The sequence below is a fragment of the Biomphalaria glabrata genome, chromosome 10 (genome assembly GCF_947242115.1).
Source record: "Biomphalaria glabrata chromosome 10, xgBioGlab47.1, whole genome shotgun sequence".
Classification (NCBI taxonomy): Eukaryota; Metazoa; Mollusca; class Gastropoda; family Planorbidae; genus Biomphalaria; species Biomphalaria glabrata.
Window position 1 is genome coordinate 27457137 of NC_074720.1, and position 26719 is coordinate 27483855.

Here is a 26719-nt window from a genome sequence, read left to right on the forward strand (position 1 = left end):
TCTAAAATATCATGATGTCCGATTTTCATTTTCTCTTCTAGTTTCTGAGATCTAAACGGGACGGAGAGATGGACAGACAGGCCACACAAAACTAATAGCGTCTTTTCCCCTTTCGGGGGCCGCTAAAAAAGGATAAGCTCAAATATAAACCAATCTTGAGAGTATTTGTTTATGATATCGTCTTAAACTTATTAAAATGAAACAAGCGAATTTTGAAGCGCCTAGAGCATATAACATTGTGTATGTAGCCAACTCCAACATGTAGACAATCATATACATAATATACAAGTTATTAAGACAGCATCAGATGATCGTGTGAGGTGGGCAGACAAAAGAAGTGAGGATGAAGGGTTGGAGTTGTTACGTGTAAGTCCATTTGTCTGAGAATATGGCGAGGAGTGAAACCGAACTTGCAGATAATTGCTGCTATATATTATATATACGTGATTTTAGAGATGTAAAATTTATTGACAGGAGTATATTTTGTTATTAATACTGTTTTGTACGCAAAGAGCTTGTGAAGAAGTTACTGTATGTTAAAAATTTGTAAAGAATAGGCTGAGAAGTATCTTGAGGAAAGACACTTATCAAGATTTCATGTTGATGGCTGTTGATAAAGAGGAACGATGCGGCAGCGGGTAGTTCGTTGATAGGGATCTTAACAAGCCTTGTACCGTATGGGAATATCATGCACATCTATGTGTTCATGTAGGCCTATATGGTAGCATGGTTTTGTTCACGCCAATAAGTTCCAATTTCTAATGTTATTCTTTTCTCACTTTACTTATTTAGCTAACCAAGCTAATACATTATGTTACATAAACCCAGTTTTCGATAAATTATAAAACATTACATAATAATTTTGAGGATATGTATAATAAATAATTGAATACCCATCATATGCCATATAATTTGTGGGCCGGATCTTATAGAGATGCCTGTCCGCCACTGATGAAATCTGATGTGTGGCTGAGGGGCCAAAATTGCTAACAAGGAGACTCGAGTTCGAATCTCAAGCAGAGTTGGCAGCACGGAACCTTCTTCCAGATACACACGTAACTTGCTCCCCCAACCCAACTGGTCCACAAAAAGAGAATGGATCATTGTGCACCGAACTTGCAATAAGCATACAAGTCCCATACAAGATGCACTATATAAAAGCAGTTAAATTAATATGTAGGTTATCACAGTGAAGTCAATAGGGCTGCGGTTTCGATCCTGAAAAAGCTTAATTGTCCTAGGGTAGGCATTAGTTAACAGTTGCAGAGTTAGTTGATAACATGATGAGTGAAAGCAAGAACTGTAGATTATGAGCAGTGTTTCTCAACCTTCGCCGGATACCGAGCAGTGTTTCTCAACCTTCGCCGGACACCGAGCAGTGTTTCTCAACCTTCGCCGGACACCAAACGTTTTCTTGCAAACGATGCAGAAATACATTCTCCTGACATCTACAGCTCACATGCAGAAATACATTCTCCTGACATCTACAGCTCACATGCAGAAATACATTCTCCTGACATCTACAGCTCACATGCAGAAATACATTCTCCTGACATCTACAGCTCACTATCCATCCTATTAAAAAGGCAGATTGGGGGGAGAGGTGATCCTCCAGTGAGTTACATTATATATGGGTTGGTTCATTGAGCGGATTAGAAGTGGGTGTTCGTTAACTAAGATGATAGAATAAAAGCTGTGTTTTTTGCAAATCGGCATTGTTTTATATTTGTATTCATATTTAAGAGTTTATTAACAACTACAACCACACCGCAGGGTTATGTATACCTATATAATATCCATGTATATTATATGAACTATACCAGAGAGTGGATATTTTATAAGAAAAACACTCGAATTGAAGAGATTTTATTTTTGTCAACAATTCATTTGGCTTTATACATTTGATCAGAACATTAAATAAATAAATAAATATAGCACGGTGATATGATGCAATGTACATGACACTGTTAAATAGGAATTGCACGTGACATTTTATCTCGATGTCGTCTCTCTGGTTTCAAGGATCATCAAAGTCTGCTGATGAATCTCTTGATTTTATGTAGATCCCGAGTTAAACTGTAAAAGAAGAAAATAAGTTTCACTATCATTGACCTCTTTTAGTCGTAGAACGACTATGGTTCATCTCGAACACTTTTTCATGTGGCTGTGAAGCCCTTTTTTGGAGAGACACTCCCATCCACATATATTGCAGGTCGAAATGGCTTTTGCTTTGGTGATAGAGGAGATGGCCATTTTTCGTATTTTTCTTCGAGAGCTGAGGCCCATGTTTTCTCGCTATCCATATCTTTCTTGGTCACTGTCTCTCTCCAACTAGTGCGGTCTAGGTCTATGTCTTCCCAATGGTCAGTATCAATGTTCACTGATTTTAAATCCCGTTTTATCACATCCACGTAACAAAGGTGGGGGCGACCAGTTTTTCTTGAGCCAGACGCTAGTTGCCCATAGATAATGATTTTCGGGATGCGATTGTCCTCCATCCGGTGAACATGTCCGAGCCAGCGCAGGCGGCGTTGCCTGAGGACAGTAAAGATGCTGTGAAGGCCCGTTCGCTCGAGCATCTCAGTATTGCACACTCTTTTTTCCATGTTATTTTTAATACCTTTCAGAGACAGCGCAAGTGGATTGAGTTTAGTTTTCTCTCTTGTTTTGTGTAAGTAGTCCATGGCTCACTGCCGTACATTAGCGTGCTAAGAACGCATGCCTTGTAGTCCTCCATTGTGGTCCAGAGTTGAACTGTAAAAGAAGAAAATATGTTCCACTATAGAGCTACAAATAAGAGGACTACAACAAGAATCAATTAGTTAAAACAATGCCATATTATTTCGGAAGAATTTTCAATTTTGAACTTTTAAAATATTTTTTTCGTGACATGCTACCATCTGCCTACTGATTTAAACTTCTTGTTAGCCGAGAGCCTCGCCAGCCTCAAGCTATCAGAAAACTGGTGTCAGAAGTGGAATCTGTACTTGAGTGGTTAGGGTAGCTAGGCTAGACCAGCATAGGGGCAGCAGGAAGTATGCAGCAGTCCCACAGACTGTGGTTGAGGTGCCTCGGAAGGGTGTGGAACTGATGTCATACTACAGACATAGTTACTACAGTCAATCGATACTACAGACATAGATACTACAGTCATAGATACTACAGTCATAGATACTACAGACATAGATACTACAGTCATAGATACTACAGTCATAGATACTACAGACATAGATACTACTGACATAGATACTACAGACATAGATACTACAGTCATAGATACTACAGACATAGATACTACAGTCATAGATACTACAGTCATAGATACTACAGACATAGATACTACAGACATAGATACTACAGTCATAGATACTACAGACATAGATACTACAGACATAGATACTACACTCATAGATACTACAGACATAGATACTACAGTCATAGATACTACAGTCATAGATACTACAGACATAGATACTACAGACATAGATACTAATGAACTTGCCAATCAAGCGCAACATTGTCATGACTTGATGCACAACACAAGAGAAGACAAAGACCCCCCCCCCTTTTACCAAGAAATGTGTAGCGTTTCTTAACTATCAAATGAGCATTTAAACCAAAGGCAAAGAACTGTCAAATAATTTTATTCTTTGAAAATAATATAAAAAACAAAACAAAACAAAAACATCAACATACATTACTAGCCCATTTGGGGACTGAACCTCCTACTTCGTCAATGATGGGCAGGTCACGTCTACAGAATGGAAGACCACCGCATTCCTAAACGACTCTTGTATGGCCAACTAAGCGAAGGAAAGCGCTCGCAAGGTGGGCAAAGAAAGCGCTTCAGGGACACCCTCAAAGCTTCTCTGAAGGCGTTCAGCATAGACCCAGGCACCTGGTAGACAGAGGCACATGACAGAGCATCATGGCGTCGCGCTGTGAAAACTGGCGCACAGGTTGCTGAGGAAAAAAGAACAACGCTGGCAGAAGAAAAACGCCAGAAAAGTAAAGCAAGACAAACGACACTAGCTCCAGCTGGAATAACCTGCCCAGTGTGCGGCCGAACATTCCGAGCTCACATAGGTCTCACCAGCCACATGAGGAGGCATAAAACCCCAGTGCAAAGCCCTCAGCCCCCTGGATGACAAAGTGGTCATCATCGAACCACGATGGACGAACTATATAAGTTTTGGGGCTCCGCCAATACAGGACCGAAAATTATGGGATCAGCAGGATGGCGGCCTAACCCTAACCCTGTCGTTACGATGTTTTAGAGTTCGAACAATGATCGCTACCTTCCCATGCCGTCTTGCAGGAGGCTTAGGCAGGGTTTTATGATGTATTTATGTAACATCCGGTACTTAGAAGTCAAATCAATCCTATGTTTAATTCGTTTAAACATAATCTCTTTTCTTACTAGTGGAGATTTTCCTACACGGGTAAAATCTATAAATAGAAAGCTGTGTCATGGAGACGGTGTACAACATAAAAGTAGTGGTGATAAGCTACGTTTTTGAGAAGTCACGTGATATTGTCGTAGCAATTTTTAACACTGAAGAATCAAAATTTCAAAGCTCTTCTATGGCTCTTCTATTTAGTAGGCAAGTTTAAAGTTCTATTTAGCGTCCTTGACATTGTCTAGTTTACTGTGAACATCTCCACTAAGAGAGATTTGTTAATTGTATACAATACAGAAGTATATCTTACCTGTCCATTAGAAATATTGGAATGTTACATCCTAAATCGTCTGTAGATGTCAGTGGTTCGATGGCTTCTCTGGTTTCTTTTTGATCGTGACTTTCTATAAGTTCAATCAATCTCCTGCTCCCGTTGTCATAGGCGTAGTCCTGAACTGTCATATGGTAGGCGTTTCTTAGCTTCGTGCTTGCTCCAGACTCTAACAATGTTTTAACAATTTTGTAATATCCGTTTTTTGCTGCCATCATGATTGCTGTCCAGCCTTCAATATTTACTTCATTTAATCTAGCCTTAGACTTCAGAAGACTGTTTACAATGCTTGGGTGCCCATTGTAGGCAGCGAACATCAAAGCGGTGACGCCATCTTCGTTTTTTTCATTCACTAGCGCCCCGTAGTCCAGCAGCACTTTCACTGTCTTGATGTGTCCATACTGCGAAGCTATCATGAGTGGTGTCCAGCCTCGCTTGTCTGACAAGTTCATAGCAGCTCCTGACTGCAATAGCAACTGGACCGTTGATGCTTGTGGTTTTTGGCATGCAAACATCAGCGCTGTCCAGCCGTCTCTGCTAGTCTGGTTAATGTTTGCTCCAGACTGCACAAGAAGACTCACTAACTGATTATCACCATTATAAGCAGCTATCATAAGTGGCGTACATCCATTGCTGTAAGGCGGGTTCACTGGCGCCCCCGAGACTATCAATGCCTTTACCGTCTCTAGTTGACCATTTTGGATAGCTATCAATAGAGATGTCCAGATTTCCTTTTCGGACCACTTCACATTTTCAAACCCTTGCAAGAGTAGCTTTACTATAGTACTGTGGCCATTCTGAGACGCGATCATCAGGGGAGTTAAGCCATCCTTGTTGACCTCAGTGGTTTTCGCCCCTGATTTTAAAAGTATATCAACAGTTTCTATGTGACTATAATAAGAAGCTATCATGAGTGGTGTCCATCCCAAGTTTTCAACACTGTTGACATTAGCCTTATGCTTGACCAGCAATCGTACTATAGAGGCATGTCCATTTCGAGTAGCCATCATCAGTGCGGTCCATCCGTTGCTTATCATGGAATCATTAATTAATGCTCCGTTTAAAACCAGTACCTCTACTATCTCCTTGTGACCATTCAAACAGGCCAGCATCAGAGCTGTTTTGTGATCTGTACCGGAGAAATTAACATTTGAACCTTTCTCTAGTAGAAGATTGACTGTCTCCTTATGCCCATTTTGAGCGGCCAACATTAATGCTGTGAGACCTTCATTATTGCAGATCTCTAAGTTGACTTCAAACTCTAATAAGAAACGCACAGTTTCGCTTCGTCCATTTTCAGCTGCTATCATCAGTGCCGTGAAGCCGGATTTGTTTGAGGCCTTCATGTCGCCATGGGCTTTTAAAAGCAACTTCACGATTTCTGTATGTCCGTTTTTAGAGGCAATGCACATTGCCGTCCAGCCGTGTTCATTCTTTAGATCCACACTAGCGCCTTGGTGTAACAACATTTGGACAGTGCCAGTATGTCCATTCTTAGAAGCGAACATAAGTGCTGTCCAGCCGTAGATGTTGCGCTCATTAATGAACGCGCCAAACTGTGCAAGCAGGCGTACAGTTTCATGCAGTCCGTTGTACGAAGCCACCATTAATGGCGTCAATCCTTTTTTGTTGCACTTATTAACAAGTGACTTGTCGGAGTTTAGCAGATACACTATTAGTTTTGTATGACCTTTGAGTGAACCCAACAGGAGCGCTGAGAAGCAATCTTTTTTTGATACATTCAGGCTAGGGCCATTTCGGGAAAATAGTTTTAGCGTCCTTGTTGATCTTGGGTTCAATCCCTGTGTATTACTGTCCACCTTTGAATGTTCAGATCGTGCTTTAGATTGAAGAATTACCTCCCATGGGATGAAGTCTACATTTTTGAAAGCTTGAAGTGAAGCAGTATTTTCAGGTTGAGACTTACCATACAAAACTCTGATATATTGACCAAACAGTTCAACTATCTTCTCATCCCCATTGCCTGATGCTATACCAAGAGCTGTCACGCCTTGTTTATTTGAGAGTTTCACGTCAGCGCCGTTTTGCAGGAGAAGTTTGACAGTTTCGTAAAGTCCATTTTTGGCCGCGATCATTAATGCAGTCCAGCCATCTTGATTTGAAGCGTTTACTCTGACTCCACTCTTTACCAGCATGTTGACTATATCGTAATGTCGTTTCTTAAAGTGTGTCTGTGTCTCGTTCAGAGTCATTTTGTTCAGGGCACTCATTAATGTTTTCCTATAAGAATCCGGTAAGGTCTCATTGCAAGTATTTTCAATGGCGATCATCAGTGCTGTCCAACCATTGGTGCTACACGCATTAATGTCCGCTCCATACATGGTGAGTAATTGAGCCGTCTCTAAATGGCCAGAATAAGCGGCCATCATTAGGGGCGTCCAGCCCTGTATATTAAGTACATTGACATTGGCTAAATTTTCTAAAAGTAGCTCAACTGTACTCTCATGTCCATTCAAGGCAGCAATGTGTAACGAAGTCCAACCTTTTGGGGTAGCCACATTGATCTGAGCTCCGTAGCTCAATAACCTCTTGACACTTTCATTACAGCCCATTTTACAAAGGATCATCAAGACGGTGTCTCCAGACTGAGAGACCTCATGACAGTTCGCTCCGTTCTCGACCAACAGCTTAACTATGTTCTCGTGGCCATGCTGAGCTGCAATCATTAAAGCTGTTGATCCCCAGGAAGACTTCTTCTCAATGTCGGCTCCGAGTTCAAGAAGAGTTTGAGCTATGAGAGCGTGCCCAACTTGTGAAGCTATCATTAAAGCGTTCAGTCCACACCGGGACACATCATCAACACTGCCTACACGTTTAGTAACAACTTTCACGACATTAATTAACTTGTTTTCATCCATCTTTCTTTTCAAAGCCAGTTCGTGGTAGACCTCACTCAGACTCACATTGGCAGCATTCTTGAAGATCTCGTCTACGATGTCAACTAAACTGTGTTCGAGAGCATTATACAGTACTGTGTCCCCATTGATATCAGAAATGTTTATATCTGCTCTATACTGAAGCAGTATTGATATTGTAGATAAATGGGAAGCTATCATTAGTGGAGTTTTTCCTTCACTATCTTGATGGTTGACGTCAGATCCAGATTGAAGCAGCAACTCAACCACTCTTGTCTTGTTTGTCTGTGCAGCGTTAAATAAAGCCGTTCGCCCTTTGAGGTCAGTCAGTTTAACATCTGCACTGCTACGAAGAAGTAGGTCCACTGTAGCAGCATGGCCGCTATGTGATGCTATCATTAATGCCGAGATGCCAGATTCGTTGCGCTGGTCAACGTCTGCCCCCCGTTGAAGCAAACACTGTATGACATCATTGTGACCATACTGAGCAGATGTCATCAGCGCTGTACATCCTTGATGACAGCTGTCATTGACATTTGCACCGTGCTGGATCAATAAATCAGCTGTTTGCATGTGTCCGTTTTGCGAGGTTAAAAATAGCGGGGTTATGTCATAGGCGGCCTTGGCATTTACAATGGCACCAGAATCTATTAATAGCTTGACTGCGTGACAATGTCCATTTTGTGAAGCGCCAAACAGAGCGGACCACCCATCATTTCTCCTGAAGTTGACGTCCGCTCCGTTATTAATCAACAGTGCCACTATATCCGTATGTCCATTCTGTGCAGCACTCATTAACGCCGTCCACCCATCAAACGTCTGACAGTTAACATCTGCACCTTGGTAGATCAAATACGACACTATTGATCTATGTCCGTGATGGCTGGCCAGCATGATAGCCGTTATCCCTGATACATCCTTAGCATTGATTTCACAGCCTTGATCCACCAGCTTCTGGACAGCTTCTAAGCCGCCAGCACGTGCAGCGAACAGCAAGGCTGTCCACTCATAGCAGATGTTAGGATAGGCCATGTCCGAGTCTCGTGAGCTTTGATTGTGTATAGACGCCAGGCTATTTGTATCTCCTGTCCATTGGCTGGAATCCTTCAAACTATCCTTCCTTATATTTGCACTAGATCAAACTAGCTGCCTAAATGAAAGAAACACAGTACAACGTGGGACATAACTCTGTGTTGTCTGTGACGCACTCCTAGCGAAGGTTGAAAGTTATTTCTTGTTTTAATGTGTCACTAATGAAACTAAAACCAAGTGCAGCTGCATTTCTTCAGGAATATCTGTTTGGAATAGAAAGACGAAAACAAATCAGCATTTAAGATATTTATTTGTACACCACCTCTATTCAAGTCACTCCTTCCTGTAGAGTGGACGCTGATCTCCAATTCTGCTTGTGTATGGGTCTTTTTAATGTAACGTAACAAGCAAATATTTATGTTGGGGAGAGTTCAAATGGGGCGAGGGGGAGGGTTCTTGATGTAAGTGTTCGATGCACAGGATGTAATAATAATAAAACAAAGATTCCTGCTGAAAAGCTTCAGAGAGACTTTGAAATATTTCGATAGAGCTAAACAATCGAGGAATACTCAGAGATTGTATATAGCGGGGGGAGGGGGGCGGAAATAAGTGATACAGGTAACTGAATTCACGGGTAAAAATGTTATGGTTGGGAAGGGCCTTGACAACTAGATGTAACAGATTATAAAATTCAAGTTTGTGTGCGGGCGGGGGGCGGCACAAAAAAGGGTGGGGTAGAGAAAAGACATCGAGAGATCGATTTGGCAGGTCAGAAGTGTTTGGGAGTTAGCGGGCCGTTACATCACGTCCTAGAATATACTGGGCCCACATAGTGTATAGCTAAAAGACGAAAAGTTGTATTGAAAGTGTCAACTAAAACTAAGGAACATGGTGGTGGTGGTGCTGGTGCTGGTGGTGGTGCTGGTGCTGGTGGTGGTACAGCCAAAGCGTTATGTGAACATTAAACATTTGCAGGATGTCAAAAGTAATAAGAAAAAAAAAAAACAGGCCAAAAAAATCCTAGGGCCTATCATATATTTTGCACTAACTGAAAAGCAGAGTCAGATAGTGTAAATAGTACTATTTGTTAAGGCGGAGAGTTTGGATTGGGGTGGGGGTGGTGGGTGAAGAGAAAAGAGACACTCGAACTTACGACCGATCCGAGTTATAAGAAAAAAAAAAGGGGGGGGGGTGCATGGCAAAATAAACAATATAGGCCTATAGCCTGGGATCAAATCGACGGACGTAGCCGGTGGGTAATTCTAGTATGCTATAGAGATCTATACGTTTAGAATTTTTGTTTTTAATTTGTTATTTTCACTGATTATCGTAGTGCGTAGAAAGAGAAGAAGATTTACCTATTGAGAGAATAAAAAAAAAACACGTCAAGATATAAACAATACTGGACTGGATTAGAGGGGGGGGGGGTCAAATATTTAAATAAAAGAGAGAACGGGGAACGCTCATTTATTTTTAAACTAAACCCGTGGGTGAATCACGAGATTTCGACCAATCCATCTCTAGGAATTCCCACCATTGTCTGAACACAACAAACTGTACAAAACCAATGTTTTTTGTTCTGCACTAGATCCCACTCTAGATTTAAGTTGGAGATATTACATCCTACTTCTTATGTGTGGCCTAGCCTACTTTGTATGTGACATGCTAAATATAGCAGACGACACACACATCTCCGCTTATCTAACAACACATCTGACCTACCCACTTTTTACTGCACGTTCGACAAGATTTCGGTCTATTTTTTCTACTGCTGGTTTCCTTAATGTTTTTTGTTTATAATTTAAGCTGGGTTTTCCACTTTTTATATGGCCTTCCCCAAGTAATAATAGTAAAAGGCCTAGCATTAAGAATAGCAATATCTTAAATGTTCGGAATTTTCTGTAGATATAAAATCTATAAACATATTAAGACATTTGAGTTGACCAATTGAGTTTTTATCTTTCTATTGATTCGCATTATTTTGACATAATGCTTCTTTCAACCCACTCTGTCTGTCTGTCTGTCTGGTAAAAAGTGTGTTGGCCTACACGTTATTTCTCCGACACCGAATCTCGGATCATGCTGGAATTTTGCACAATTATTCATTGTACTCGACAACACAAGAATCAATAAAAAAAATTAACCCATTAGTTAATTAACTGTTGGTAATTAATTATTTTGTTTGGTATCTCAAACGAAGGGAAAGAAATTGTAATTGACTGAAGTGGTAATATAAGCTGAATTAGTCCCCTTTATAGGTCGCCGCTTTAAAGTTAGGTAGTAAACAAATAATACAAAACTATACAACCTTCTCTTGTCATAAGCATCTCACTAGAAGTATGTCAGCTAGAGAAGTAAGCCATAAGTTCTAATTCAGCCCCCTCCTTTTTTTGTGTACATGCTTTTAGAAACCGATTACGGTAAAATTCACCGAGATATCCACTCCCAACCCCCACCCCCCAATTTATCCAACTGGTCCAGATTTGTGATATGATGAAAGAGAATTGAGAAAGCTAAAAGCATGACATAACGCTAACCAAAAAAACAATTGTAGCAAGCAAAAAAAAAAATTATTTCAAGATGGCAAGCTCCCTTTCTGTTAAATAAAGTAAAATTAATTTAATACTAATTGATTAATTTGTTAGTTAATTCCTGTATCGTCATCGACTATGAATTAATGGTGCCAAATTTCAACTTGAGAAAATGTGTCAAACGTAATCATGGGAGTTACATCTACATTACACAGCTCTCAGTATGGAGCTTTTATTCCCTTTATTTTGATTATCAAACTCAATAATTAATCACCAATAATTAATTAGCCTCACAAGCTGGTTGATTTTTTTATTCATTTATTTCATGTCATTTACAATGTTCTAAGTAGTTCTAAATTTCAACTGGATCCGAGAATGGGAATAGGGAGAAGAAAAACGTGTTTAAACTTATTATCAGACAGACAGACAAACAGACATAGGGAGTTGATATAAGCTTTGTAAAATATTTCTAATCGCACAGATTTATTGTTGTTGGTCTATATCGATTACAAATTTAATTTGCATGAATGATCCAAACTAATTGATACAATTACATTTCGTAAAAGCTTTGTTTTTAAATGTTTGTTTTTGGTTCAATGATTGTATGGCCACATTTAAACGTCTTTTCTTTTACCATCAACAGACCCTATAGAGTACGGAACATTCAACGCTAAAGCTTCCATGAATAAGTCAACTTGACAGTAAACATGATAGCATACAACAGTTTTCAGCCGAGAGAGAGAGAGAGGAATTAGATAGATTAGATAGATAGATAGATAGATAGATAGATAGATAGATAGATAGATAGATAGATAGATAGATAGACAGACAGACAGACAGACAGACAGATAGATAGATAGATAGATAGATAGATAGATAGATAGATAGATAGATAGATAGATTGATAGATAGATTGATAGATAGATAGATAGGTATGCTTATAAATACACTCAGAAAGAGAAAAAGTTTACATTAAACACATATTTATTGATGTATTGACTTATTGACTGTAATTCAATGGTTTGTCTACACGCAGGTGGATCCAAAACGTTTGATGGCCCCTGTGAGGGGGGGGGGGAGGATTCATTGTAAAAAACCCTAACCCCATAAATCATAACCTTGTAAAGTAGGCCTATATGCACACACACATATCGTTGTCCAAAATAAGTTTTCAAATATAAACACACAAAGTAAAGTAGTTGGTCTAAATAACACAAATGAATCTATTTGTTTAATTACATACCATCAAAAAACTTCTGAAACACTGATTCAGAGTGTAGTCTAGATCTAGATGTCAATGTTGAAACGCTGAATCGTTGATGCAATGCAATTATTTACAAGCAAGTATCAAGACTGTAACTTCAACAGAATGTGTACAAAATTTTAGTCTAAATTTAGACAATTTTATTTTCCCCGAAATTTACCAAGAGGGAAACCATAAGTCTTTTTTAGTAACTCTACAGTCGCCATTTTCCCCCGAGATTCTGATGATGTACAGATAATTAAAGAATCGAAAGTAAGTTGGCAAGACTAAATTAGTTTGACAATGTTTTAGATTTAGATAATTCACACAATTCAGATCTTTTTTTTTTTTTTTACTTAAAAATAATTTTACTTAATAATGGACATCCCAAGAGACTGGACATGAAATTCAGGAGTTTTTTAGAATTTAAAAATAGATTTATATCATTGCCAAATCTGTAGAACGAATTCGTCAAGAGGCACGTCTATAAAACCAAGGTTTCCTCCTAGTCAAAGTCGAGTGTAAGCTTGAAAAATGTTTCATGAATAAACCTGGACAACTGATGGCAATTTAAAACCTCAAGAAGCAAAAATGATAAGATAAGAAAATAATCTGTGGAATGAGTAATGCATTAAAAGGGACATCTTCAACTTATAAGTTATTAGATAAGCTCATTGGATCTCGTCACAAGTCTAAGGGGATGACGTATCGAAGCATTAAACTAAACTTACTTCATTTTTTTTTTAAATTCTGTATAAATATAAGGGAAATTTTTCTCTTAAATAGAAATGTGTCTACCACTAATTTCAAACACTGCTATTTCTCCCACTTCCCATGCTAGGATCAAGTTAAAACTCTGAACACAATTCATGAACTAGTTTTGTTGGAAATAGAAAAAGGAAAACAATTTCCACAGCATAAAGAGATATGGTTTTAAATGTGGAGTTATTCCAAGTAGATAAGGATTTTTTTAAAGTGTTTTTTTTTATTTATTTTGCTTGTTACATTTATCTATGAATCCCATATACTATACTATCTCGCTTGTATAATACGTTCCAGAGGGGATAACTCTTTTTAGCGGCCCCCGTAAGGGGAAAAAGCCGCTATTAGGTTTGTGCAAAATGTCCGTCTATCCGTCTGTCCGTCTGTCCGTCTGTCCGTCTGTCACACTCAGATCTCGAAAACTAGAAGAGATATGAAAAATATTATTTCATCATTAAATCCGGCTTGAAAAGTTTAGGTGCAACGGCTACTTTTGGTTTTCTAAAAGCAAACCGTTTAATTTATAAAATTAATTATGCAAGCGATTTTTTCATAAAAATACACCAATTCTAAAACAATTACGTAAATGTAAGGGAGGCAATGTTACAATATGCTAACAAAGATGGACAATTTTTGTGTATTTTCAGTATCACTAAGTCAAATATATTTTTAAAATGTACAGGAAATGTTTACAACAAATACAAATAATAGTTAAAGACGTTTTTTCTGGTCAACTAGCTGCTAAAATTAAAAGAAAACATTTCTGTTTGTTTATAAAGGCTAATAATGCACTTTGTATGTAAATATCACGCACATTTTTTTTAATGGACTTTTTATGCAGCGATTTTCGTGCAGTAGCGTAACGTCGCAACATGATCAGGTGCTAAACCAATTCCTTAAACTTTTTTTAAAAATCAGATTTTATTTATTTTTTGTTTAGCGCCCCCATCCGAATAAAAGAAGCTTATTTTTGTGCGTTTTGTCTGTTGGTCGGTCTGTCCGTCACGATTAGATTTAAAAAACTAGAACTCTAAAAGCTATTGAAAATCTGATTTACCCTTTAATGTTCCTCCCATAACATCTCAATAGTTTTAAGTATCTAAAATTGATTGTTCCGGATTTTTTTGTGCAAAACTAATCAACGCCATCAAATGTTTGTTTGCTCTTCTAACTTATATTACATTCAATTTCCATGCTTAAACGTTGCAAAAACACATTATCAATAATATGTTGTTCCGTTTTTTATGTAAATAGCATATTAATGCTAAATCAAAATCTCTATACTGACTTATATTTCATTAAGTGTAAAAATGTTCCGGATATTGTTTTATAAAACATGAATTATGCCTAATGATTGTTTGAAATCGCATAAGGCTTTTAAAAAAAGTAATTTACTAGAATTGATTACTGAAAATTACTTTTTAGACATTTAATTTTCTTGTAAAACATAACATAGAAGTTTTGTAATCGATAAAGAAAGTTCCGGATTTTGTTTCTTACAAATCGTCGCCAGAAATTTCCGAATTTATTTAAAAATCTACTAACGCCAAATAATTGTTTGAACTCCCTCTTCTAATTAATAAACAAATAATCTTCTCATTTACGAAATAATGTTTTTACGGATTTTTATGAAAAATATTTTAACTCACTACTCTCTTACAGTACATTTAACTTTCTACCTAAAACATTAAAAAATCTAATTATCGTTAATATTATGTTCCGATTTTTAAGGAAAACAGAATCCAAACACCAAAGTAAGGTATGAAAATCTCTCCACGTGGCTGCAGTACATCTAATTTTTATACGAGACCATCCAAAAAATTTAATTAACGGTATTACATTTATCTGAAATTCTCTTTTTCTTTTACTATTTATACAAACATCCGGAACAATCTATTATATAAACTTTTCAATTGTGTTCATACCTAAAAATTATTGCGATGTTTTGAAACGTAAAATAAAGGTTAATCAATTTTTAATAACTTTTAGTTGTTTTTTTTATATTAAGATAACGGACAGACCGACTGACAGACAAAACGCAAAAACAATGTGGCTTTGATCCTTTTTAAATAATATCTATTAGAACTCAGTGCACCAATGTCTATGAACCCTCGTTAAATATCTCGTGTAAATAAAGACATTTTTTTTTATGGTACCGGTACTAGCCTATTGTGAGAAAATGGAATTTTTTTTCTTTGACGTCATATGAATGGACTCTTTAAATGTAATGTTAAAAGAACGCACTCGGTGCACCAATGTCTATTAACCCTCGAAAAAATTGCTTGTATTAATGAAAACATATTTTAGTCTAACTAAGCCGTGTGACGTAGTGTTTTTTTTTCCTTTGACGTCACATGGAATGAATTCTTTAAATGAAATGCTAAAAGAACGCACTCGGTGCACCAATGTCTATGAACACTCGAGAAATGGCTCGTGTTGATAAAGGTGATTTTTAGTCTAGCTAGGCCTTGTGACGTAGTGTTTTTTTTTCCTTTGACGTCATATGGAATGAATTCTTTAAATGAAATGCTAAAAGAACGCACTCGGTGCACCAATGTCTATGAACACTCGATAAAAGGCTCGTAATGATGAAGGCGATTTTTATTCTAGCTAGGCCGTGTGACGTAGTGTTTTTTTTTCCTTTGACGTCATATGGAATGAATTCTTTAAATGAAATGCTTAAAGAACGCACTCGGTGCACCAAAGTCTATGAACACTCGATAAATGGCTCTTATAGATGAAGGCGATTTTTAGTCTACCTAGGCCGTGTGACGTAGTGTTTTTTTTTTTCCTCTGACGTTATATGGAATTAATTCTTCAAATGAAATGAAAAAAGAACTCGGTATAGTAATGTTTATTAAGCCTCGTTATGTGACTCGCGTTTAAAAAAGGAATGATATCTTGATTTAGATCTAATCTAGATTTTTTAAACTAGATCTAGATTTTTATTACAGTATATCTAGATCTGGATTTATATTCTAATTAAAATTATTTTAGAGTCTAGATCTAGAATTTCTAGATCTAGTTTAGACTAAAATAGACTAGATTAAGATGTAGAATTTCAATTTCTAAACTTAAAGTGTAAAAAAAAGTGTAGATTTTCATTTCCAAACGTTTTGATCAATATTGTAATGTTTTAATATACTAAAACTAATCTACTATTTTTTTATTAAATTTAAATTTACGGCAAATGAATCTTTGAAACATTATTACTTTTGACCATCGGATGGCTGCCTGGTCGTGCGGTTTGCGCGCTGGACTGTCGTTCAGATTTATGGATGGCCCAGGGTTCAAACCCTGCCCGCTCCCATCCCCCGTCGTCCTGCGGGAGGTTTGGACTAGGAAGTAATTATCTTCAACTCTGAAGGAACATCCGAAACGTGTAAAACATTTTACATCAAAATTAAATCACCTCTTGAATATTATTTGCGAATATGCAGATCCGACAGGGATCCGACTTCGACGGGGGCCGCCTCTGAGTTTGTGTAACACAAACTCTCTTTGTAATCTTGTTTAATTATGTAGTTACCAAACCTGTTCGACTTATCCTTCCTAAATGTGAGAAAAACTTCTTATGTCCAACAAAAACAAAACAAAACTCTACAATGTTCTAGATTCTAGATAGACTAGACGAAAGCAAAAAAAAAAAAAACTTCTACAATGTTCTAGATTCTAGATAGACTTGACGAAAGTAAAAAAAAAAAAAAACTTCTACAATGTTCTAGATTCTAGATAGACTAGACGAAAGTAAAAAAAAAAAAAACTTCTACAATGTTCTAGATTCTAGATAGACTTGACGAAAGTAAAAAAAAAAAAAAACTTCTACAATGTTCTAGATTCTAGATAGACTAGACGAAAGTAAAAAAAAAAAAAACTTCTACAATGTTCTAGATTCTAGATAGACTTGACGAAAGTAAAAAAAAAAAAAACTTCTACAATGTTCTAGATTCTAGATAGACTTGACGAAAGTAAAAAAAAAAAAAAACTTCTACAATGTTCTAGATTCTAGATAGACTAGACGAAAGTAAAAAAAAAAAAAAACTTCTACAATGTTCTAGATTCTAGATAGACTTGACGAAAGTAAAAAAAAAAAAAAACTTCTACAATGTTCTAGATTCTAGATAGACTAGACGAAAGTAAAAAAAAAAAAAACTTCTACAATGTTCTAGATTCTAGATAGACTTGACGAAAGTAAAAAAAAAAAAAAACTTCTACAATGTTCTAGATTCTAGATAGACTAGACGAAAGTAAAAAAAAAAAACTTCTACAATGTTCTAGATTCTAGATAGACTTGACGAAAGTAAAAAAAACAAAACTTCTACAATGTTCTAGATTCTAGATAGACTTGACGAAAGTAAAAAAAAAAACTTCTACAATGTTCTAGATTCTAGATAGACTTGACGAAAGCAAAAAAAAAAAAACACTTCTACAATGTTCTAGATTCTAGATAGACTTGACGAAAGTAAAAGAAAAGATTGTACGTAAGAGGTATGTAAAGTTGAACCTAAGAGGTATGTAAAGTTGAACCTAAGAGGTATGTAAAGTTGAACCTAAGAGGTATGTAAAGTTGAACCTAAGAGGTATGTAAAGTTGAACCTAAGAGGTATGTAAAGTTGAACCTAAGAGGTATGTAAAGTTGAACCTAAGAGGTATGTTAAGTTGAACCTGGACAAACATATTTGCGCCCCTTAGGACTCTGGGAAACGTCCTAGACTTCAGTTTTAGGAAGATCTTGTGGAAAGTGGTCGGGAGGCTAAGTGCGCTTGGCTTGGCTTGGCTACCTAGAAGGGGGCTCGAGGTTCGACACCCGACTCGGGCAGAGTTGTGTTGACTGAGCGCCTAAAGGCAGCACGGAAAACCAACTCCTAGATACCCCCTCCCCCCACTGGTCCACAAATGAGATTGGACCAAAGCGCTCTGAGCATGCTATAAGCATGAAAGTAGCGCTATATAAAAGCTTTAATAATAAAAAAAAAAGTTCACCAAACCGTTCTACATGGCTGAAGATTCGGCCCTGCTTTACCTAACCAAGTGACATGAACATTGAGTGAAATTACAGAAACTGCTATATAAAATATGAACATACTCTTATGTGATGGCTTTTCATCTAAATATGTGTCACAGTTAATACGTCATGGCACTAGCTGTATAAACTTAAGAGCTACGACTAAGTCCTTACAGAGGCTATAACTACGACTAGATTCTGACACAGGCTATAACTACGACTAGATTCTGACACAGACTATAACTACGACTAGATTCTGACACAGACTATAACTACGACTAGATTCTGACACAGACTATAACTACGACTAGATTCTGACACAGGCTATAACTACGACTAGATTCTGACACAGACTATAATTACGACTAGATTCTGACAGAGGCTATAACTACGACTAGATTCTGACACAGACTATAACTACGACTAGATTCTGACACAGACTATAACTACGACTAGATTCTGACAGAGGATATAACTACGACTAGATTCTGACACAGACTATAACTACGACTAGATTCTGAAAGAGGCTATAACTACGACTAGATTCTGACACAGGCTATAACTACGACTAGATTCTGACACAGACTATAACTACGACTAGATTCTGACACAGGCTATAACTACGACTAGATTCTGACACAGACTATAACTACGAGTAGATTCTGACACAGACTATAACTACGACTAGATTCTGACAGAGACTATAACTACGACATATTCTGACAGAGACTATAACTACGACTAGATTCTGACAGAGACTATAACTACGACTAGATTCTGACAGAGGATATAACTACGACATATTCTGACAGAGGCTATAACTACGACTAGATTCTGACAGAGACTATAACTACGACATATTCTGACAGAGACTATAACTACGACATATTCTGACAGAGACTATAACTACGACTAGATTCTGACACAGGCTATAACTACGACTAGATTCTGACACAGACTATAACTACGACTAGATTCTGACACAGACTATAACTACGACATATTCTGACAGAGACTATAACTACGACATATTCTGACAGAGACTATAACTACGACATATTCTGACAGAGACTATAACTACGACTAGATTCTGACAGAGACTATAACTACGACTAGATTCTGACAGAGACTATAACTACGACTAGATTCTGACACAGACTATAACTACGACATATTCTGACAGAGACTATAACTACGACTAGATTCTGACAGAGACTATAACTACGACATATTCTGACACAGGCTATAACTACGACTAGATTCTGACACAGACTATAACTACGACTAGATTCTGACAGAGGATATAACTACGACATATTCTGACAGAGACTATAACTACGACTAGATTCTGACACAGGCTATAACTACGACATATTCTGACACAGGCTATAACTACGACATATTCTGACAGAGACTATAACTACGACATATTCTGACAGAGACTATAACTACGACTAGATTCTGACAGAGACTATAACTACGACATATTCTGACAGAGACTATAACTACGACATATTCTGACAGAGACTATAACTACGACATATTCTGACAGAGACTATAACTACGACTAGATTCTGACACAGACTATAACTACGACATATTCTGACACAGACTATAACTACGACTAGATTCTGACACAGACTATAACTACGACATATTCTGACACAGACTATAACTACGACATATTCTGACACAGGCTATAACTACGACTAGATTCTGACACAGGCTATAACTACGACATATTCTGACACAGACTATCTAATAAAAATATCAAATTATCATTGCATCACATCGTATTAGGAAATCAAGTTAATATTATATCATTAGAACCAGCAGTGTCACTAGGGTGTCATCGGGTACTCCTAGTTCATTGTTTTAATTAAATCGAATCCTCCCCCTCCAGAAAAGAAAAGCCAACCTTTCAATAAAATCTATCTTTAGTATTTTCTTGTGTTTATTATTATATAAGGAAGTAATAAACTTGTTTTATTGATTTGTTGACAACTTTAAATTTAACAGTTACTATTACAAGAAATGTTTCAGTCATGTCATGCTACAAAACCTCGACAATAAAAATGTTTGAATGAAAGCGGTATTTAATACCGTAGCTAAAAATACGGGAGACGAACGTATGCCAAAGGCAGTCTTTTTTGGTGAGTTAAAAGGTGGTCGACGTAACAGAGGCGCCCCACGGAAACGCTTCAAAGACCAGCTTAGGCGTCAACTTTCCTTGGCTGACATAAAAGAGAGCACCTGGTTGCATGCGGCCTCAGAACGAGACAGCTGGAGGTCACTCACGAAGGCCGCGGGATACACATTTGAGACCAAAAGAAAATCCGCTGCCGAGGACAAACGCAGACGGCGAAAAGAAAATCTAAATCGAACACCTGCGGACAATGGTTATGCTTGCCCTGGATGTGGCAAAATATGTAGTTCACAGCTGGGGCTGCGCAGCCACGGGAAATACTGCATTCCTCACTAATCTTCGGACTCGAAGACAAGCCTTATTATATCAAACAAAATAAATTGTTGATTATTTGGTCAATTTTTTAATCGATTTATGATTTGTTAGGTACAATGAATAATTGTCTAAGGTTTCAAACTCATGCGAGAATGGGTGTGGGAGAAATAACGTGTACAAACTATGTACCAGACAGACAGACAGACAGACAGAGTGAGTAAGCGTTGAAACACTATGACTAGGAAATAGACATGGCCTAGGACTTAGTCTACCATGTGATCCGATTTGACTCACTTTAAAAGAAGGTTTCTGTGAATGTGATAAACTGTGTCATTCTCCTGGCTGAGTGTTTCAAACCTATCCTTTACCTTCACCTTGACCTATCCATAAGTCTGTTGAAACTTTGGGTTGCCAGGACCTGTAGACGCCAGTAGAAGGTCTTTTCCATTCCTCTCTGTCTTTTGCCTCCAGTAGAATTTATTTCAATGACAGGCCCGTCCATTCTTCTCCCCACTGCTTTCTCTGTCTGCCTCTTTATCTTTTCCCTGGTAACGTTCCCTGAAGGACCTATCCATAAATTAAATTAAAGAGATTTTTTTTATTTTCAGGATACAATTCTCGCTACATCTCATTCAACAAGTTTGTATGGCTACTTCTTCTGAACAGAATAACAACAATACCAGTTCTTATGGTAACAATCGTATTGATTAGTTCTTAGACTTAGAGCTAGAAATAGTTTATCCACTCACTGAAATTAAGCTTAAAATTATTTGTCTATAAACAATAACGCTACATATAAATTCAACATTCAACAAGTTTGTATGGCTACTTCTTCTGAACAGAATAACAACAATACCAGTTCTTATGGTAACATTCGTATTGTTACGAATCTCACTATCCAGGCTCTCTGCAAACTGCACCATACACCACCAACTTAAAGAACCTGACAAGTCAGGGCTCCAAAATAACGTAAAGGTTTAATGTCCATAAATAACAGCCAATACTGTACAATTGGCAGCACATAGAACAGTACAAATAGCTCTGCGATAACAAATATCTCTCCAATAACACCGTTCCGCAGTATCGACTCTTGTACTGGCCTCTCCGTCTCGTTCTGGGCTTACACTGGGTTCAACAGTTCAGGACTGACTTCACACACTAGGCTCGTTGTTGGACTCGATCGCAGACCAAGATCAAGACGCCAGCCGTCTCAACTGTACTTGACAGTACTCCGCACTGAACCGTCGTAATGCTCCGTACAGAACCACACCGCTGAACTGTGCTGTAGTCGACCGGACTGAAATGAACCGGGCTCTGAACCCCTGCCGTGAACCGTCTTGACTGCGACACCTCCGCTCTTACTGGCCTTCTCGAACCGGACAGAACGCCGCTCGACGTTTCTAGGTGGTCAGATGACTACAACTCTCGTGACGCTCCTGAGCTATGTTCACGACGTCGATCCTTCCCGAACCGCCGTGTTGACACTCGTCTCGGCTGACAGTCGTAACTTGTCACGGTTGACCGCTCGTCTAGCGCTGGCCTGGGGCGATTTGCGTCGGCTGACTATACACACACCACTACCCCCGTTTGTGCCACCACCAGGTTTATAACAGTATTGATTAGTTCTTAGAGTTAGGGCTAGAAATAGTTTATCCACTCACCAAAATTAAGCGTAAGTCTATAAACAATAACTTACGCTACATATAACTCCGTAACAGTATAAAACATTAACACGTTCCCTGATATATCACATTATACTTTTGTTTGAAAATTCTAAGATGTCCTAAATCTCTAGCTGATTAGATTCGAACTTGAATCAAACTCTCTTATGCCCTGATAAAAGCAAATCGAAAAAGGTTGACCTAATGAGAGGCCTATAGTTTGCATTCTGCTTCCAACATACACTCTTGGCACGTAAATTGTATATAGCATCCCTGCCTTAAGACCAATATGTCTACATTCAATTCATTTTATTAGCATTTTGTGTGCGTGTGCGTGTGTGTGTGTGTGCGTACGTGTGTGTGTGTGTGTGTGCGCGCGCATCTTGCGAATTGAAATGTTTTTCATCGTGTACGCTTGTTTCGTGAATTCTAACGAAGCGGGACGTTTTGGCGCAGGCGACGTTTTGGCGCAGGCGACGTTTTGGCGCGATGGTAGTTTTGGCGAGAAAAGTTGGCATTTATTATCTTTAAAAAAATATTTTAGATCTGGGCTTCAGCCAAGCACTCAATGGTTTCTACCTCCCCTCCTTTCATTGACAGAGTCCCTTCAAACATTATCCAAATAAATCTATGACTAAATTTGTCTTTGAACAGCTCTATGGCAGACGATGGTGGACAAAGATTTTGGTCTTAATGCCCTCCATTTAGCCTCTGGCCAAGGGCATGAACAGAGTGTGCGCAAGTTGATAGAATGGGGAAATTCAGTCAACGAGCCCACCAACGAGGGAAGAACAGCTTTGTGCATTTCATCACACGCAGGCTTTCACGGTGTCGTCCTCATTCTGTTAAAGAGTAAAGCTAATGCCAACCAAGGCTGCAACAACGGCTGGACGTCACTCATGAGCTCCTCCCTCCAGGGTCACCTTGACGTCACAAAGCTGCTCTTACAATATGACGTCAACGTGAACGCCAGCACGTGCTGTGGATACACTGCCTTGATGATCGCCTCAGAAAACTGTCGTCTGGAGATAATGGATCTCTTGCATGAACGTGGGGCACATACAGGAACAAAAACTAAAAGTCCATTGGGCCAAATGCAGAGGTTTGAATTTTGTGATTGTACTTTAGAAATGATAAAGTTGTGAATGTATCAGAGTATTTACTTTTTTTCTTTGTATGCACTTTTGCGTTGGTTAATGAAGTTTTAAATCTATTTATGTGTAAATATTTTGAAATATAATATCATAATAGACCGTCATTAATTCACAGTTTACTTATTTTGAACATTTTCTTCTGCAGCAAGGAAATCGTTAAAACCAATCATGGTTCAAACATACTCCCTAGATTCAACTTGTAAGTAGTCTATTTGTAAGTAGTCTATTTGTCAGTAGTCAATTTGTAAGTAGTCTAGTCCTAGATCTTATGCACATTTGTTCTACTATTGCATTTGAAAGAAGAAATCATGAAATTGCATTGATTTATCTAATTAACGTCTTAAAAAATATGTATACAGCTATTGTCTGCAACAATACAGACTAAACATTTTTTGAACAAGGCATTTCAAAATGTCTCTGTTAACCAGATTATTCACAATTTTTTGACTCAGAATGGTCGAAATTCTCCCGACGGTTGTAGGTCGTTATGTTGACATTTGTTGTGTGACAAAAAAAAATGAAAATGTCCGCTGCAAGACGCCTTACATAATAGGAAGACAGTATTAGGTCAATGTATTAGTCACAAAGATCTCTGTGGTAAGGTCATTGCATTGGCCACAAAGATCTCTGTGGTAAGGTCATTGCATTGGCCACAAAGATCTCTGTGGTAAGGTCATTGCATTGGCCACAAAGATCTCTGTGGTAAGGTCATTGCATTGATCACCAAGATCTCTGTGGTAAGGTCATTGCATTAGTCACAAAGATATCTGTGGTAAGGTCATTGCATTGGTCACAAAGATCTATGTGGTAAGGTCATTGCATTGGCCACACAGATCTCTGTGGTCAGGTCATTGCATTGGTCACAAAGATCTCTATGGTGTTGAATCTGGTCTATGGGATGAAATATGTGATCAGCTGGATCGGACTCGCATTTATTGCACCGTTCCCCAGTAGGGGTCATACGGTCTGTGAAGGTCCTTCCACGGAATGCAATGGTACATTATACAAATATGGAGTGTCCCGCGTGGGCTTGGCCTCTGGCCTTGTAAGGGTCTGGTAAACCCATTGCGTTGGCTTAAGGTACAAACGAATGTGCTTAAAGGATCATCTAGTTGATGGGGGCCTCCAGATAGAAGAGTCGGTGAAGAGCCAATTCCTCACCCTGGACACGGGATAAAATTCTTTCCCGGGATTTATCTCGAACTTTTTTGGAAAATTTCTTATATTTCTTTTACTGATTTACGTAAAAATAAGCAACTTTAAATATAATAAACAGCTCAGTTATTGGTTACACTACGCCATGTTTAGCTTAATTAATATTTATTTCTTTTTATTTTGTTTGAAAAATTATAACAGTCTAACTAGAGTTTCCCAGGGTGGTAAAGGAGCTATTAATACAGAACTGTTAAATTTCTAGGAAAATCCTTAGAGCCGTCTTTGAAATCAGTGTTCAGGTTGCACCCTCGATGAAGTTGTGACTTGAATGGAGGAATTGTAAAAAAGGGGAATTTGTTATTCAACGTTGAAAAATCACCTTGTTCACAAATGATTTCCTTTCACCAACAAAACATTGACTTCAAGACATCCATTGCCGAGATTCCTTAAAAAAAAAAAGAAGCCCAAAGCAAAAAAATAAATAAAATTAATACCCCCACCCCCCAAAAAAAACAAAAAACTTTGTACTATTCTTCCATAACTCAATAAAATATTTTAAAAGTATTCTTAAAAATTTGCTTGTTTCTTTTCCAGAGAGAATGACTTGAATTATTGCGTTATGAATGTCAACATTGATAAAGTCAAAAATCTCCAAATTAATTGATTGAAAACTATAGCTATTGGACTTCTCCAGTGCGACTTGAAAGACTTCTCCAGTGCTACTTGAAATATTTCTCCTGTTCTACCCGGAAGAACCTCTCCAGTGCTACTTGAAAGACTTTTCCAGTGCTACCCGGAAGAACCTCTCCAGTGCTACTTGAAAGACTTTTCCAGTGCTACCCGGAAGAACCTCTCCAGTGCTACTTGAAAGACTTTTCCAGTGCTACCCGGAAGAACCTCTCCAGTGCTACTTGACTTCTCCAGTGCTACTCGAGGGACTTGTACTGTGCCACATGTGCACCACCTTTACAGTTAGCTAAGGTTCTCGAGTGGTGGAGATAACTCCTCCGATAGATTGGACATCCTTTTTATGCAGTCTGACAAAGAATTTCTGTACAAAGTCACTTGTAGTGGATCAAATATCTGATTACTTCCGAGGATAAAATAGTTCAGGCTAGGCGAAAGTTCATCTAAAGAACAGCACATCCGAATGTTGACACAACCGTAACATTTCTGTTTGATTTATTTCCCTTTGTTTTTTTTTATGAATGTAACTTAATCTAATGTAAAGATAAATAAGTTTCAAATAATCTAGACATTTTAAGTAGTAGATTTGATGGCCCTTCGAAACAAATATATGATTTAGATGTTTAATGAGTCTAAGGGAGTGAACTCAACATGGACAGGCGTTTATTGAATCACAAACATAATAACGAGGTCTGCCTTAAGCACAACGGCACTTCGTTACTTCTGTCCAATGTTCTAACATTCCTTCCAAGTCGAGTGTCTAGCAGTGCGCAGCTTACGGCGAACCTTCTGCACTAGCATAGATATCGTTATATCACATGTTGTTGCTACATATCATTTTGTTACGACATTTGTATAGGGCATTTTCATTGTTATATGACATTTTTGTTGTTATATGACATTTTGTTGTTTTATGACATTTTGGTCTATCACATTTGTTCGACTTGGCATTTGGTTGTTAGGTCACATATTGTTATATCGCCTTTTGTTGCTATGCTTTGAAAAAATGTATAAAATTTTGTGTCGATGTAAGTTTATAAAAAAATAAAATACAAAAAGTTTTTTTTCAGTTGAAGTTTTTCTATGAAAGGTTTCTGAGCTAGAAGGTTTTAAATTCCACGAAGTGACAAGTTCAATAAAGTATTGTAGAAATGTAGAAATGTAGAAATGTTTCTAAGTTGCGAACCAATTATCGTTGAACGAAACATCAGCGAGCAAATGATTCACCAAGTGATTGTTAGCTTTTCAAATCCACCCAACGTTTAAAGAGCATGTCTATCAGGGCCCAGCAGGCGTGTCATTACAGACACCAAACCTGACAAGGGATAGAAGGAGAATGTGATGTAGAGGTATCACGTGACACAAATGCGATCTGACAAAATGGTGGCTTCTATATAGCTCTACTTTCATACTTATAGCAT

The 26719-nt window shown here is 38.0% G+C and overlaps 2 protein-coding genes across 7 annotated transcripts; one reads left to right on the plus strand and one right to left on the minus strand.

The window, feature by feature from the left end:
* Nucleotides 1–1850: 1850 nt before the first annotated feature.
* LOC106053455 (ankyrin-1-like) lies at nt 1851–12552 on the minus strand. Its single transcript, XM_056045342.1, has 3 exons — nt 12414–12552; nt 4711–8902; nt 1851–2754 (listed from the first exon to the last, which is right to left on the minus strand). Exons 2-3 carry the CDS (start codon nt 8637–8639, stop codon nt 2709–2711), a joined length of 3975 nt encoding a protein of 1324 aa, XP_055901317.1. The 5' UTR covers nt 8640–8902; nt 12414–12552; the 3' UTR covers nt 1851–2708.
* Nucleotides 12553–12560: 8 nt separating this feature from the next.
* Nucleotides 12561–26359, plus strand: LOC106062506 (ankyrin repeat and KH domain-containing protein 1-like). 6 transcript variants are annotated; one of them, XM_056045364.1, is made up of 6 exons: nt 12588–12686; nt 17616–17663; nt 21250–21332; nt 22957–23404; nt 23602–23655; nt 25206–26359. In XM_056045364.1, exons 3-6 carry the CDS (start codon nt 21287–21289, stop codon nt 25273–25275), a joined length of 618 nt encoding a protein of 205 aa, XP_055901339.1. In that variant the 5' UTR covers nt 12588–12686; nt 17616–17663; nt 21250–21286; the 3' UTR covers nt 25276–26359. The 6 variants fall into 6 exon arrangements, with proteins under 6 accessions (XP_055901338.1, XP_055901339.1, XP_055901340.1 ...); XM_056045363.1 differs by lacking the exon at nt 17616–17663 and having other exon boundaries at nt 12561–12686; XM_056045365.1 differs by lacking the exons at nt 12588–12686; nt 17616–17663; nt 21250–21332; nt 25206–26359 and adding exons at nt 21365–21508; nt 24874–25124.
* The last annotated feature ends 360 nt before the right edge of the window (nt 26360–26719 follow it).